The 16,948-nt window shown below is 43.5% G+C and overlaps 1 protein-coding gene across 2 annotated transcripts in view; it reads left to right on the forward strand.

Moving 5' to 3' along the window:
• C4_2H22orf23 (chromosome 4_2 C22orf23 homolog) overlaps positions 1-16,948 on the forward strand; it is a 68,627-nt gene that overhangs the window by 29,961 nt on the left and 21,718 nt on the right. The window contains exons 2-5 of one of the 2 annotated variants that reach the window (XM_085601322.1): positions 209-363; positions 6,426-6,488; positions 6,586-6,765; positions 7,918-8,055. In XM_085601322.1, the coding sequence (XP_085457448.1) occupies positions 270-363; positions 6,426-6,488; positions 6,586-6,765; positions 7,918-8,055 (475 nt within the window). In that variant the 5' untranslated portion in view covers positions 209-269. The remainder of the gene's footprint in view (positions 1-208; positions 364-6,425; positions 6,489-6,585; positions 6,766-7,917; positions 8,056-16,948) is intronic. The other variant, XM_085601323.1, reaches the window with a different exon arrangement.

Below are 16,948 nucleotides of genomic sequence, written 5' to 3' on the forward strand. Positions count from 1 at the left end.
CATCCCACAATTGCCTTTAAGTGTATGATTAGCACTCTTATCGGCACATTTTTGTTACATGTGGAATGCTGAAAATCCTTGACTATTCCTACTGGGTGCATCACACCTGCCTGGTATCACTCAGTCTGCCTACATGATTACAGCCATAGTGTGTGCTGTCTGGGTGCATTCCACCTTTACTTGTCTCAACCTGCTTCTTTCTCCCCAGGGACACAGTGGATTGCTGAGACATTTCAGGCAAAAGTTTCATCAGACTTGCAACCTCCAATATGGACAAGAAAGGGGGTGTCCCTATGGGCAGTGGATTCTGGAAGGGGCCCAACCCTGCTCAGTTTAGCAAAGAGACACAAGAACTGTTGAAAGGTGAGTCTGAGAGGTTCAGATGTCTCATCCTCACAAAGACAGCTTCAAAGTTTTCTTATTACAAAGTGAGGACAAACATGTTTTCTTCATAGAAGAATCTCTTGAGTCGCACCCAGCCATATTTGTTTTGATCAGTCTTGTACCCCTCTAAACTTTGTAATAAGTCATATTATCCTTTGCGATTCAGCTAAACAGCTGAAATGTTTCTCAAGGAACTAAATGTCACCTTCCCTTACTAAGATTCACCTCCTCTGCCTCGCTTCATCCATCAGTCTGTCATGTTCTCCCACTGTCTGCTCAACATTTCTGTTCTCAGTGCCTCTCATTTCTCTCTCCCCCCTTATTCTCTTGCTTCACTCTAGCATTTGTTTTATTCTTATACCATTGGTGTTCCCCAGATTCTTGTTGTACCTGCGGGTAGCACCTACTCATTCTCACCTTGTTCTTCTAAGCCCTCCTATGTCTTTGTCATTTGCTTCTCCAAGTTTATCCTTATTAGGGTACTTTGTCCAATGTAGGAGAGAGCGATCTCAACTGTTTGGTTAGCTGTAAAGCACACTGACACCACTTTCTTTGTGCTACGCTATAAAAAGATGTAAATAATATAAATATGTCTCAATCATGCATCATGTTTGGATTGAACAATGACACATTTTTGGATTGATCAGTAACAGTTCCTTTGATGAATTGTACAGTAGCATCTGCCTCCTTGTATCGATTAGTCTGGATTCCCTCTTTTCTTAGTATTGATGAACCATGTATACCTTTTCTGTTGATCAGTAATGTCTCCCTCTTCTCTGTGTTAATTATTATTGTTTCCCCTTTTTAGGTCTCGGCTAGCGAAGGCTGCGCTTGCGCAGTCTCGCTCGTGAGAATTAATGACTTGGAGAAGAGGGGCTTGCACCCGCCCCTCTTCTCCCCTGTTCTCCATTGGCTGGCCTCTTGAATGCTGGCCAGCCATTGGAGAAGAGGTCAGTCATTCCAAACAGGCCCCGTCCTTTTCGGATCGGGGGGCGTGTTTTTTGCAAGAAGTCTCAAGGAGGAGACAACAGCAAAACACGCCCCCGAATCCGAAAACGACGCTGCCTTTCTCCGAGGCATTTCTGCTCTGCCTCGAAGAAAGGCGGTGGTGTGCTTGTTCCCTCTTGTCTTGGTTTCCTCCTCAAACCCCCCAGAAGTTGGCCGCCTCGGTGTTTAGAAGCTGCCTGCGGGGTCCAGGTGGGGAATTGATCCCGCTCGTCGCCATTTGTTAAGGAGAGTTCTAACGTTATTCAATTTTGGCCTTCCCAACCTAAAATGTCCGCTGTGTGTGACATCGTGACGCGCTACATCCTGTTTCTGAAAATGTGTGACGAGTAGGCAGAATACTCCAACAATCACGAACGGCGTGTAAGGTAAGCCGATCGCGAGCAGTGACTACAAGGCGCGTTGCTAGGCAGCTTTCGTTTGAAATCAGAGAGTTCTAACGTTGAACGGTAAGGCCTAGATGAAGTAAGCTTAAAATAAAGTTTAAAAGCATTATAATTTGCTGCGCTGCTCACTGGTAATGCTGCGTTGTTGTTTTCATCGTGTTGTTTCTTCAACGCTCAATACAAATGAGCTCCTGTAGAGTATGTATCACTCTGCCGTCCCGCCGACTCTGCCTGTCTCTTTTAGAAAATTATGTCCTCCTTCATTGGTCCTTGATTATCCCGCTCGTCGCCATTTGTTAAGGAGAGTTCTAACGTTATTCAATTTTGGCCTTCCCAACCTAAAATGTCTGCTGTGTGTGACATCGTGACGCGCTACATCCTGTTTCTGAAAATGTGTGACGAGTAGGCAGAATACTCCAACAATCACGAACGGCGTGTAAGGTAAGCCGATCGCGAGCAGTGACCCTGCCATCTAATGGCTGAAGTCATGTATTGCTCTTTCTTACACAGGACATCCCGTACATTAAATGTTCTTGCACGTTTCACCAGAGCTAAGGTGCCATTGGTGGTGGGTGGTGTGGGGTGGGGGAAGGGGCCTTCCCTCATGTTCATGTCAGAGAGAGATGCGGTGTAGTGTAGTGACCTGGGTCCACATGCATTCTGGAAACATCACGCTCCAGGTACTTCATCCCAGGACGATGCGCAGACCAGCCATAGTCTTGAGACATCTTTTTGCTGAGATTTATTCGCCGATACAGCGTCTCTTCTTTTCTTTAGTTCTCTCCCGGTGACATCTAGCGACAGCATAGGAATAAGAAAGAGCCAGGGCGTGGGACTGCTGTTCTGGGATCTGTGTTAAAAACCTGCACGACAGGCTCTCAATTTCAGCAGTCGAGGCAGGGCAGACACAGACAGGTGCTTGACTTCGGCAGGCTATTTAGGTCTCGGCTCGAAGGCTGCCCCTTTTTACAGCCACTCTGCCTATGGCTGGAAGACGTAGCCCCCCCCCCCCCCCCCCCGAAATCTTTTTCAGCCCCCCCCACCCGAAATTTGGCTCTAGTTGCCCGCATGCATAGATCTTATGTGGGGTCTACTTTGCATCTGTCAGTGTTCGCTGTCAGGGCTTAACAACAAGCATTACAATGCAATGGTCTCGGCATTGGTAAAGTTAGAGCTATTGCCATTGCTCATGACAATGCCGTTTCTTTAAATGTTTTAAAAACAAAAACATAAACAAAAATAATGTCATGAGCAATGCCAATAGCTCTAACTTTATCAATGCCGAGACCATTGCATTGTAAATGCTTGTTCTCTGTACTGATCAGTTAGGCTTCTCCTGTTTTTGTACTGACCAGTCACATCCTTTTTTCCTTTTCTTTATCTGACTACCGACCAGTCAGATCTCCTTCTCTCTGTATTGATCATTAACATCTCCCTCTTCTCACTAAGAGTTGATCAGTTGTCTATACATCTTCATCACTGTGTATCGATCAGCATTGTCTCTCTTCTTGCCTGTATTCATATGCTGCCACTTCCTCTCCTCTTTGCCTAAATCAGTAACATCCTGTTTTGTATTGATCAGAATCGGTTCACTCTTTTCTCCATATTAATTCATTATGTCACTTTCTTCTTTTGCATTGATCAGTCACGCCTCCATTGAGTCCCTGCTTCAAGCTAATTCATGCCCCTCTTCTCTCTGGTATCAATTACCTATGCCTTCCCTTAGGTTTTTCCTTTAATCAGCCCTGCATCCCTGGCATATCTATCTACTAATTAGGACCAGCATCTTCATCTCTACTTCGATGAAACACCCCGCTCTCTATTTATCATCCATATATCCCCACTTATCAGTAACATATCCCTCATTTTGTGTAAATTAGCTTCACATGTAAATGTAAACATCTTTGTAAGATACAGATATAAGTAGAAAGATTATATCAGTTGTCTCTAGCTCATGTAAAGGAGTCCTGCCCTGCAACCAGTCCCCCTAAATCAACCTTATCCAGTGCTTAGTTTTTTTAATCATTATGCACCAGGTCTCTTCTCGGGAGTCCACTGCAGCCTGCACTGACTTTCCTGCCAGCACTGCCAATGACAGTACCAACACAACTACTAAACATCGCACTCCTACACAATGTGACAATTCAGACTATTCCAGACTACTAAAAGCTATATTAATGGCGTGAGCTGCAGTTTTTAAAAATGTTTTATGTATACTGATGTATTAAACATTGTTATTGTGCTCATCTCAAAATTAGACAGACAGCGCCACCATGTGGTGGAGTGTCATTAGAGAAGGTGCTGACGCCAAGCACCGGAAACCACTGGCTCAAAAGAAGCATTGAATATTCTAACTTTGCCTGCTATCAATTCCTAATGCACATGTTATTAATGAGGTCTTGGACTAGGGGCTTCAATCAAAATCTGGAGGCCATCTTTAGGTTTACTAAAAAACTAGGCTCACGTCCAATAAAAGTAATTATTGAAATCTATACGGCACGCACGTGCGCTGCTCCCTTGTATGGTGCCGGAGTCTGGGGTTGTTGTAACACTGCAGGCTTACAGAGAGCTGAGAATACGTTTTTGAAACGCTTGTTGACTGTTTCAATAAGTACTGCCACCACTATTTGTCACAGCGAACTTGGCGTGATCCCCCTATCCTTTCGCATACAACTAGCTTCTCTATTATTGTGGCATAACATTTGGGTAAAGGAAGAAGCAGTCCTGAACCGTGCTGTTATCACAGACTGTTGGAGTGGGTGAATAAAATCCCCTGGATTTCTTATGTTAAAGCTCAGCTGAAGAATTTGGGATTGTCAGATTGTTTTGACAATCCAGGAAATATTGCTAAAATATCAAGGGCAAAGTTGAAGAGAGAATTTTTGGCTTACTCCTATTCGACAAGAGGTACTCGGGAGATGGCAAAAAAAAAAGGGTAATTAAACACTCACTTCTAGTTTGCTCTCCAGGCATTGAGCCTTATCTCTCCTTTTATTTTAGCCATGCTAAACTGCATTATCTTATTAGGTTTAGGTTTGGCATCTCTCATCTCATAACGTATACTCTGATGCCAAATTGGAAGCATGTCCATGCGATTCAGAATCAGTCCAGAGAACGTTGCACTTCATGTTTTTTTGTAAACTTTATATCAAGCCAAGACGTGCTTTTTTAATAACACTTTTAAAATTCCTAAATATAAGAAAATGTCAGGCTGCTTTGCACTATCTTCAGCTTTTAAAAGATTAATTTATTTGCCTAATGGTTTATAATTATATCTCTTCTGCAGTTCGGCTTCGGAATATTGTTGGAAAATGATTTCCATGTACTTTACTATAATTTGTGCCTAGGATTTAAGATCCCTTAGCATGGGATTGCTTCCCACAGTGACCTATGATGATATTTGAAACTAGCTGATAAGTATTAGCTACGTACACGCTCCCTTTTTGTCCATTTACCATCTCTAGTTTAAACATCGTTGTGCTTATATGCCTTTGTAGTATTCATATTAAGAGACTGATATCTGGACATTTATAAATTGTTCCTTTTTACTTACGGAATTTCTATTTGATGTTTGTAACTCTATTATTCCATTGTGTTTTTAACTAGAAATGCTTTTTTTCTTTTATGATGCACTCTTTTATGGCTGGTTACAGCCGACTAAAGATATTTTGATTGACTGACTGACTAATGAGGTCTTTTTAATTATATTATCAACTTATTGTGTGCTGTACAGTGACAGTGAGCCCGCAACCTTTGAATCTATATCACAAATATTAAATAACACAACAGACGTATCCCACTGTTCTTTATCTGTATCATTACTTCCCTCTCTATTCTTTCCTTGTTTTGATAATTTTTATCTCCCCTTTTCTCCTTTTATATGTCATTCACATCTCCCTCCTCGATTCACCAGTGTTTCTCTGCATATTTAGCATTAATGCCTCGCTCAACATTTTAGCAGAACAGTCAGTTCTCACTTGTCTTTTTGTGTCTCAGTGTTGTCTCCCTCCACTCTCTAATTGTGTATATCGTCCACTCAACCTTACTCTTTAATGGTTGTTTAGATGTGTGCCCCTCCTCTCTGTATGCATCGGTTTTGCATTTTTCTGGCTTGGTGTGGATGGCACTGTACTAATCCAATGCTGAAAGACTTTGACCAAATACAGGCAGTTAAGCGGGCAGTAAAAACAATATTGCTGCCACTGATAGATTAATGTGATTTCCTACTCCTAAAATGGGAGTCTCCCAGAACTCCTGTTGGAATCTTCTGGTTTGCATATTTTAAACAATGCCATCATAAGCTTCTGTGCAGTATGACTCTTCCATGTTTGTACTGCTCAGTCACGTGTCCCTCGTGTCTGTGTTAATCTGTAACGTCTCCTTCTTCTCCTTGTATTGATCAGTAATGTCTTCTTCCTACCTCTGTTTTGATTAATAATGTTAATATTGATTATTCTGAGGAGTTGTCTTTCTCTTCCCTCTGTAATAACCAATGAGTATCTGTTCCATATCCCCTTTCTCTCTGAACTTTCCAGAAATGTTTCTCTCTGTTGATAAGTTGTCCCCCACTTCTCTTTGTATTAATCAGTATGATCTTCCTCCTCCATCTGTATTGATGAGTATTGTCTCATTTGTCTCTTTCCCCCTCAGTGATGATGCAGGAATCCAAATTGACGAACTTCCAGCAGCGTCAGCTCCGTACCCACCTCCAGCGTAAGTCCCCCAATAATTGATCACCGTCTGGAGCCCTGTACAGCCTTGCAAAGTGAGAATTAACCCAGCTCTCCTTTTATTTTGAATTTGCTCCTAGGAGGGGATGCTTTGCCAACCAGTTGCCACCCGACCTCCAGCCCAGCCCCTCGACACCCCTCACCTCCAGCTGAGGAGAACCACCTTCTTGTTCTCCCTTCTCGGCCATGCTTGAGGCCAGCTGAGAGCTGTCGCGCTGGGGGTGCATACAACAGGGACCAGTACAGGCCGCAGGCAACCAGTAAGTATAGGGTGGGACATGTCAGGAAACATGCCTCCTCATTCTGAAGAGGTCAGTGACTGACAGGCAGAATAATAAGTCTCAAATGAACTCCATGATTGGAGGAGGAAAGGGAAAGTAGATTGATTTCACAGACAGGCAGCCAGAATTGAGATGGGGTGTTCTATAAACCTGTTGAGTGGCAACCTGAGTCTGAAAACTTGATTCTGAAGGAGGATGGGGGGGTTGATTTTAGATGCGGGTTGCCAAGACATTGCAGCGAACTTACAGTATATACTCAACAAGGGTCTAAATAAGGATCAAAATGTGTAGACAGTGAAGGAGGTTGCCAAGCTAAATAAGGAGGCTGGTTATCACAAAGTTGCAGGTTCTGCACTGTAGACTTTGCAAGTAATCACTTATACATCAAAACATGTCAACACTAAATGGTAGAAGGGAGCATAGCAAATTCTAGAGATACTGCACCTTAAGTTGCAGGGTCTACACAATAAATACTCAGCGATTGAGATCTACATACCGAAACATGTCACTAATGGACAGGAGAAGGGGAAACTCATAAGACAGAATCCAGAGTCAGTGCACAAAGAATTAACACATTATGAGAGGAAACTTAAGGATCGAAACATGTTGCCACTGCATAAGAGAAGGAAGAATGGGCAAATTTCAGAGGTGTACACCTTGAGGATGCAAGGCCTACACTATAAACTCTCCAAGTGGACCAAAACATGTTGATGTTGGTGGAGAGAAGAGGAAACAGACTAAAACCAGAGCCAGTCCACTCAGATAATACAGAGTTTACATTGTTAACTTTTATCAGTAGAGCAATAAGGAACTAAAAATGTCAAAGCTGGAAGAGAGGATTAAGACATATGATCAAAACATGCCAGTGCCTCCATAAAATGAATATTTTAATGGGTAAATGGTGGCAAACAGGTACCCGAAAATATGCAGACTGTTGTAATGTGTCAGGAATTATCTGGTTACAGAAAGGCTGGCGGATAAATGTAATAGTCCCAGTTGTAAGGGAAGACATTAAGATCTATTTTTTTACAGAACAAGATGATGCAAGCATAGCACGTGCCTTCTAACCGGACATGAGATCCCGCATTGCATGAGTTATAGCTATTTATGAGTATATCTTGTTGATTTTAGGAGACCTCGAGAAGGAGAAACGGAGACTCCAGAATATCCTAGCAACTGGAAAGGATATTCCGGAGGTGAAGCGGAACCGTCGGCCAGCGCCTCAAGAGAAAGAGGTGGCAGAGATTGAGCTCGACCGGTTTGATGAATGTATGTACATGTGTGGGAGCTCTTTTTACACCAGGGAGAGTCCTTGTCCAGCTCCCATTGCCCCTGGAATGTAATTTGGCATATACCTGTGCAGGAAGAAATTGGTATTTATGTGTAGGCCTGACTCTGCATTATTTGTGTTGTTATTTTATGGGTATTTCTAAAGCACACTATCAGTCGCGAGAGTATCCTGACGCTGAGCAGAAGTGTGTGCCTAGCCCTGCCTAGTGTAAGTTGGTTAACTGAAAATTCAGGTTTTTAGCTTCTTGTGAGATTCAAGAACAGAGGAGGAGGCTCGGATGTGGAGTGGAAGGTCGTTCCATGCTTTGGTAGTGATGTAAGAGAGCGTCTGTCCTCTTGTTCTGGTTCTGTGTAAGTGGGGGATGTGTGTGAGTAGGAGTCCTGCGGAGCTGAGGTGTCTGGGTGGTTGGTGGAAGGAGATCAGACTTTTCATGCCTTGCATGTGTGTGTGAGGAGTCTGAAATGAGCGTGTTTGTAAAGCAGGAGCCAGTGGAGCTCCCTAAGGTGTGATGTGGTGTGAGTTCTGTTCAGGATGTGTATGGCTGTTGAGTTCTAGATGGTTGTAGTCTTCTGGTGAGTTGTTTGGTGATACCAGCATAGAGGGTGTTCCTGTAGTCCAACATGCCGATAACTATGGTGTGAGTGACAGTTTTTCTGGTCTAGCTTAGGAGCTATTTGAAAAGCTTCCTCAGCATCTTCTGGGTGTGGAAGCAGGATGTAGGGATGGCGCTGACTTGTCCAGTTTGCTATTGATGATTCTGAGGTTTCTGGCATGGGTGTTGGGTGTGGATATGGGTCAGAGTTCAGCTGGCCACCAGTTGGAGTCCCATGACGTGGGTGTTTTTTCTGAAAATCACTACTTATGTCTGGTCTGTGTTGAGCTTGAGACAGTTGACTTTCATCCATTTAGCGACTTCAGTCATGCAGGTAGTGAACTTGTTTCTTGTATTGGGGGTCTTATCCAAGATGGTAAGTATGAATTATGTGTCATCGGCTTAGGAAAGGATGTTGATGTCATGTGCACAGATGATCATGTATGCATTGAAGAAGGCGGGGCTGACCGATGAACCATGAGGCACTTTACAAATGAGTTTGTGGGCTTTCAAGGAGTAAGTGCCAGGCTGATAGCTTGTGCTCTATCCATTAAGAAGGAGCAGATACAACAGAGAGCGAGTCCTTGGATGCCAATCTTGTGCAGGCGCCTGATAAGGGTTGGGTGTGAGACCATATTATATGCTGCAGAGAGGTCGTAGGTATCTTCATTTGTGTTGTTAATGTTAGAATAATTCCCCGCTGCATGCGAAGACCTGTGAATACTTAATCCACAAATTTATACAAAAAAGGTCCAGAATTCAGAAAGTACAATGTCCTAGTGCACCCTTCAAAGCCTACATTATTCCTAACATTTTAACAAATCCATAATAACCCTTACTCATGACTACATTCCAGCATCTTTAGGTTTAAACACTGCTCCCTAAATCAGTAATGGTGAAAAGGCCTGATAGCCTCAGATTCTAAGAGTTAAAAAGCCCTCAGTGCCTTTATGAGGTCTAGGGGCATCCAAACCCATGATGCCTTGTACTGGCAGTCGACTAGCAAAGTCAGTTATTTTTAACAGAGTTATAGTGTTTTACAGAAACCAAGCCTCTTGGCTTTATCACACATGGTTGAGAAATAGTGAGGAAGGCACATGGATCCTCTATGACTTTAAGGAATATCACTAGGATGCAGAAGCAGGTACTAGTAGGTAATAATTTCTTTTGAAACATAGAATCTTCACAAATGTTCATACATGTTAGATGAGAGTAATAAGCAAATTCTCATGCACTATGAAACTCAGCGAATGGGAGAGAGGACTGTAAGCTTTAGAAGCTTTTATGCTGCTCTTTATAGAGCACCATGAGAAGAGGTTCTTAAGTGTGGCTTAACCTATGCTAGAGTCAGCTATTGTGTAAAAATCTGGACAATAGTGTCTAGTAAACGTGTGGACAGATTTCCTACCGGCTACCCTACAATAATCAGCTAATTGACTATGCTTTAACCAGGATGTTGTAGCCACTTTTCAGTAAAGGTTTATTCGCCCATTGTTAACAGATAACATGAAAAATATGCAATTAACAATCCAGTGAGAAATGTATTGTTTTGAGATAACTAATTATATATGCAGTAGACCAAAGGTAATGAAAAGCTAGTAAGAATTCCTTAATTATTTAGGTTTTTCAAGCCAGAAATGTAAAACTCTCCTAACATCGAAAGAATGGCGAGAGCGACCAGCCGGTATGGTCTGGTTACTAAAAAAAATTGGAAGGGTAATCGTTTGATTACTATGCAAATTCTAAAATCAATTTTGGTAAAAACAAAGTCCTCATTACTACCCTACTAATGTAAAATAAAAAACTAAATAGGGGTTGAAAGCTGAGAGAGCCTGCTACTCGCTTACATGATATGCAGAAGTGATAGAGGCCAAAAAAGCTGCCTTCCAGGTTAGAGTCTACAATGAAGCTTTGTGAATGGGTTAAAAAAGAGGTACCTTTAGATTGGAAAGTATTAAATTAAAATCCCTTAATCATCTAGCTAAATTAGCAGACTGAGCTTGGCTGGCAGTTTTGGACCTAGAACCTCACCTTTGATGGCAAGAGTATCTCTGTTGCTGTTGATGGTGACATGGCTAATGAGAGGATTAAGCCCTCTATCTTTGATAATACTGGCAATCCTTATGATAATAGTGGGTTTAAAAAAACCTTTTATGCTCCTCTACCCCTACTGCTCTGGGAGTCTCTCCTTCAGTTTTCACTAGAAAAATATTTTCCTTAGTATAATGTCAAGAGTATTGTCAAGAGTGTGGCACCTGAGAATGGCAAGGATGAGATTTTTAGCTGAGTGTCATGCTTCGGTGTTGTGAGACAGAGCCAAGAAGACTATCTCAGAATAATGCAGTGGGAGAATTCAGATAGTGCAAATTCTGCCAAGTCTGTATATGCACTTATTACCTGGTTGGACAACAGAAAATATTAGTAAATCTGCCTTTTCTGCAATGTCACCCCAGATTTTTTTCTTTTTTCTGGGCCCTGTTTTTGCTGGACATAGAATTCTGTGCTCTTTTATCCCTGTTAAACAAAAAAGTGCCCATGCTTTCACTTTATACATGTATAAATTTACTTATCCCTGACTTTCATATTTAAATTGTCTACAGGTCCCTAGTATATGGTGTAGAAAATGCACCCTGGGCCTGGATGTTGAATGCCACATGTGGACTGCAGCACATATTACGTCATCTACAGAGTGGGCCTGTAAAACATGGCTTCAGGCCTACCTTGTGTTGTCTGACTGCAGTAGTCTGCTGTCAACCCTGTTTAAATAACCCTTTTTGGATGAGGGGAGAACCCTGCTTTCAAATATTAATTTGTCACCCCTAAGTACACCTTGTTGCCCACAAGGTGTATAAAGTTAAACGTGCAATATTAGTCATAGTCATAAGCTTTTATTCGATATGCAAGATATCTTGTAAGCACAATAAAAAATACAATCATTACAGTGTACACAAAGAAACAAATGCTACAAGAAGCCAGTATAAAATTCATAAAAAAGTAAAAGGACATGAAATGCCCGTTAATAAATTAGCTAAAAAAGAATTAAACAGCTACTGACAATCTCTTGCAACGAATAAGCCAAAACAACTTTAAAAATTTTGCTATTCCACACACTATAGGGGGGGAAGTGTCCGTGGTTAGGATACGTAAGGCTTCTAGGTGGCTACGTGTGCCCATATTTCGACAGAGGGGTTTCAACCAGGAACTCCTAGGCCTTGCATAATCCGGGCATTCAAATAAGACATGCGCAATGGACTCAACCCTACTTGGGCAACATGCACAGTTGGGAGAAATACGGGCCGCTGGTGACCAACTCGATACCACTGCACCTAGGGGGAGGGATCCAACTCTAAATTTAAAATAAAGGGCTCGGTCAAAGGGGAGAGTGATCAAGTCCAGGTAGGGTTCAAAAGCCACAATGTCTTTAATTTGTAAAAAGGCGACAGTGGACTTGCAGTGGTTAGAGTTTGTAATTAGACGCTCCGCACACCATTTCCAATAAAGCGCCTTAACAACTTCTTTTGGAGGGGCTGAACGTGATGACCAACAGCCTCCTAGACCGATCTTCTCCAGAAGCTTTTTAGTTTCTCTTAGCCACTTTATCTTAGCCCAGCCCCCCAGACTCATTATTTCCCCCAGGGCATCAGCATAGGAATTTAGTTCTTCACCCCTCCAGATTCGTGTCCATAACAGGAGCGGGCGAAGCTGGGCCTGGTCTTTAATGTTTTTACAGCCCGTGTCCAACCGCACTGGTACAGATGGTGTGCTCAGTGGCACGGAGATAAAGGATTTCAATAGCTTGCTCTCCGCTGTCTCTAGGGCGTCCAAACGGCAGTGGCCCCACAGTTCTGCCCCGTACAAGGCTGATGACACTACTTTGGCCTTGTAGATATCAATTACTGGGGTAAGTGATCTTCTAGGAGAGGCCCTGAACTCCCTCATGAGAGCACCTCCCACTCTCCTATGGTTGAGGACCATTTTATCAATATGATTAGCCCAAGACATCCTATCCGTAATCCGAATACCGAGGTAGTCGAATTCGGCTACTTTCTCTAAGGGGATCGAGTTAAGTGTGGGTGGACGGCCCAATTTCTTAGGAGGATTTAGGACTAGATATTTTGTTTTGTCCACATTTATTGTTAATCCTTTTGCAGCACAGAACTCCTGAAAACGCGTTAGTAATTTCTGGAGGCCTTGAGGGGTCTTCGAGATCAGGAGCGTGTCATCCGCAAAAAGCAGGGTGGGGATACGGACTCCTCCGAGACAGGGGGCGTCGGCTGGTTCTTGTTGTAGATGTTTTACCACCCCATTCACATATAGTGAAAATAGGGTGGGTGCCAAGACACAGCCCTGTCTTACGCCCCTGGACACTGGAATCTTCTCAGTGAGTTCTCCGTTTTTACCCCAACGGACCTGAGCAAAGGTATGGGCATGAAGGCTAATGAGAAGGGACAAGATGTAAGGGGGTAATCCCAACTCATAAAGTACCCTCCATAGATCTTCCTGGGGGACTAGGTCAAAGGCAGTCTTCAGGTCTATAAAGGCCAAGTAAAGACTACCCTTGCCCAGTTCCACCACCTTCCACCCCAGTAGTGCCAGCCTGAACACCTGCTCTATTGTCCCCATTCCAGCCCGAAAACCTGCCTGAAAGTCTGATAGGATTTTGTTCTCCTCCACCCAGTGGAGAATCCTTCCAAGGATAGCTTTACCAGCTATCTTTTGGGTGGAGTCAATCAGACTTATAGGGCGGTAGTTCCCCGGTGTTTCCCTACACCCTTTTTTATAAATCGGGACCACCACCGCCCCTTTGTGCAATATTAAAATTGGTATGCTCCTCCAGTGACTAGCCTTCAAAAGCTATTTTCACTAGCAAGGCTGTAGCTGAATAGATTATATACTTTAATCTTTAACTTTTGACAGGAAATGGCAATAAAAGTCATTCAAAGACTATTTTAATAGTTATTAAAAACATGTAATGGTAAAGTCGGATTGATATTATACTAAGAAAATATTTAGGACAAGTACTGTTTAAAATGTTACCTTTAACCTGCCTGAACCTTCAATGGACTAGTTAGCATTAGCATCCTGATAGCTGGTCTCCCAGTGTTTGACCTTAATGAGGTGTGAAAACTGCTCAGAGAGCAGAAAAAATGGCTTAGGTGTGTGGAGGTGTTTTTCTTCCCCTTGCAGGAAGACCAGTTAGGATGGACCCAGGGGCTTCATTAACTTGTAAAGGGCCTAAACCTTCATAAGTAAATATAAGGTGATACCTGGGGAAGTCAAACCTTTGTTCGCCCAGCAAGGCTGGCTCCAACCCCAATGGGGGGGACGCTACCCCAGACCCAGTTTGAGTCACCACAAAGAAGGAAAGCTACTTATTTCCCAGGGAACACGGTCTCCACAAGGAAGAAATGTTTTACCCGTCTTGGACATTAGGAGTAAGGTGCACTGTGGCATTGTTTGCATTAGAGAAAACTGAAGCTGTTCAAAAATTGGGTAGGGTTGCCCCAAGGAACTTTTAGCCGCTTGGTTATGGAGGAGTCAGAAGTCACCTCCATTGAATAGCTATTCCCAACCATAAATTTAGCACACCAATGCACCCTTCTCAGAACACATTCTGGACCTGTTGAAGATCAGAAGAGGACTGAACTCTGCTTGATGTAACCTAAAAGGAATTCTGAAGGCCTGGGCTTGCTCACTCCTGTACCCAGGACAATGAAGTGAACTCCAAGGGTCAGCGGGCTGACCTAATTTGGGGCTAGAGGGGCACAACAAGCTGAAGAAACACATTTTCCTGGATGACAAGTTGGCAGCGACAACTGGATCTGAACCAGACCCTTGCACAAAGCCTTTGCTGAACCAAGCCTGGAAGTCCTAAGATTCCCCCCCTGAAGTCTGGAAGCCTTAGGTGAAGAGCTAAGGGAAAATTGGGCTTACCACTGCAGTTTTGAGACGTAGAAAAATTCAGACTTACAGCTGCTGGAGGGCCAGGACTAACCCTCAAACCTGATCTGGTGGAGATGCAACCCCAGCAGGCTGAAGAAATAGGTTGATCCCACTTGGAGGTTCTCCTCAGTAGCAAAACCGTTTCAGCAGGCCCTCGGAGAGAAGGTATGCAACCCCATGGAGCCCTCTTCAGATAAAGTATGCCGTCATGTCCTGCTGGAGAAAGAAGAGCTCCATTTCAGAGACTAAGTTCCGCGGTAGGAAGCTTGAACTGGCGAAAGCACCAAAAGTATTCAACTGACATGACGGTCCTAAGTGCAAAATGTAACGATTCCCACTTTGAGCTTTTCCTACCAGAATCAATGGCTTCCTTCGGGACCTCGCTCAGTACCTATGCGACTTCGTAGAGATGTTCCCGGATTCAGCGAGCTGCCTTGCCCGGAGAGATTCTGACTTCCATTTTGCAGACTAAGTCCAAAGTTAAAGTCCTTGACCGGTCCATCCTGCGTGGTGTGTCTAACTTCAGGATCCATCGTGGTCAGCCTCAAAGTACGCCTAGGTCCCAGTTTACTGCAACCATAAACTACCATTTACGCTTTGTGCCTTTTGACAGTATTTTCACTTAAAACTTTAAAAACTCAAATTTCAGGTTCCAGTTATTGGATTTTTATTATTTTGGTGTCATTTTTGTTATTAAAATCTACATTGTTTTTTAGGTCTCGCCTGATCCAGCGCATTCGCTGGTCTGGCCGAGACATTTAGTGTACGGGCTTTCAAAGTGCTGCCTGTGGTCTAAAACTTGCGTGCACATGAGCGTGCACGCGCGCAGCCGCCATGTGTTTTACCTATGCCGTGCTTGATTGTGATCGCGATCCCTTTCGCGGGCCGCTATGCAATGAAGAACCCTCCCACCAAAATGCTTTAAAATCTTATCAGCCATTTTAGGCTTACAGCTTTGGTCGGCAAATAATTAATGGCCTGCCCTTTTTTTTTTTAGCAACCCCTCAATCCGTCAAATGCATCGCTGCGATCCCTCAACTTTCGCTCAAATCAATTCAATCCCACTTTTCCTCATTCTTTGTATTTGACCTTTTCCCTAGATCTCCGTTGTTGCCGACCAAACCACTTTCAAGAAAAGTCTTTAAAACACACAATGTAAAAGATGGGCACACCAGCACAACTAAAGGACGTCATCCTGACCTCCCTTCCCCCCCTCATAGTTTCTGATACCACGTAAACATATGTAAAACTCTGGCCTGACTATCTATTCACCCTCCCACAAAGCTATCCACAGGCCACATGTCATTCACCTACACACCGTTCGGTGTATGAGAACCGCAACTGTTTACAATGCATATGCAAATTGTTCACATCCGCTCCGAACTATTTCCTCATTTCCTCTTAGCTTCCATCTGCGTGCATCTGTGCTACAGATGGTGTCACCGTTTAGAGGCAAACTGGAACCCTTCCCGACTGTCTCCTTTCCCCACTGCAACACCGGCACGCTTCCGTCCTCTGAAAATAGTGCAACGCATCTGACAAAAATAATGAGTTTCTCCCGGCCCCATATTACCACAGTTTTGAAATAACGGCATAGAAAAGTAAATTGGAGGTTACGTGCACACGCCACAAAACTTTTTAATTCATTGTCCGAAATTCCTACCTACGTTGAGCCCTATCTATGCACCCAAGCACGAGCTAGATCGAAAACCCTACCCAGCCCGCCAAGCACACCTCCTCTGTCATAAGAAGTTCAAATGAAGCACTACCCTATATGGTAACCCAGGTCCTAACCTCAGCCATATACATACATATTTCGACGTAATGTATTCCGCCCTAAGGCACCAGTTACTCCATTACTTCTACGCATAATCTACGTTCACTCCCAGCCATGACACAACTAACACTCAAGCTGAGCACACCCTCCCCTTCAGGAAAGAGAGGCGAGTCAAGAAAGCATATTCAGGCTGCCCTGGACTAAATGGGATTAGCTACTCAGCCACGCACCCGCCTTTTACTGTGGGTTTGTAGCCTCACATTGTATCTATGTCCTCAAAAATAAGGGAAGTGTTTCCTCCTCGAACCCTGAGCATCCCAGTCTGAAGCATCCTGGGTTTTTCAGAGGCTTCTGCACCATGGTTTAGCGTGCGTCCATGCCCGATGCAATTATAACAAGCATTGGCATAGCCAATAGGTCTCGCATTTGGGACCTTATAAGTGTTTAGCCATGCAACAGTTGGTGTTGTTGCACCAAGGATATTCTGCTGCATAACTAAATACTTATAAGGTCCCAAAAGTGAAACCCATTGGCTATGCCAATGCTTGTCTAATTTGGT

Source organism: Triturus cristatus, chromosome 4_2, assembly GCF_964204655.1.
Source record: "Triturus cristatus chromosome 4_2, aTriCri1.1, whole genome shotgun sequence".
Lineage (NCBI taxonomy): Eukaryota > Metazoa > Chordata > Amphibia > Caudata > Salamandridae > Triturus > Triturus cristatus.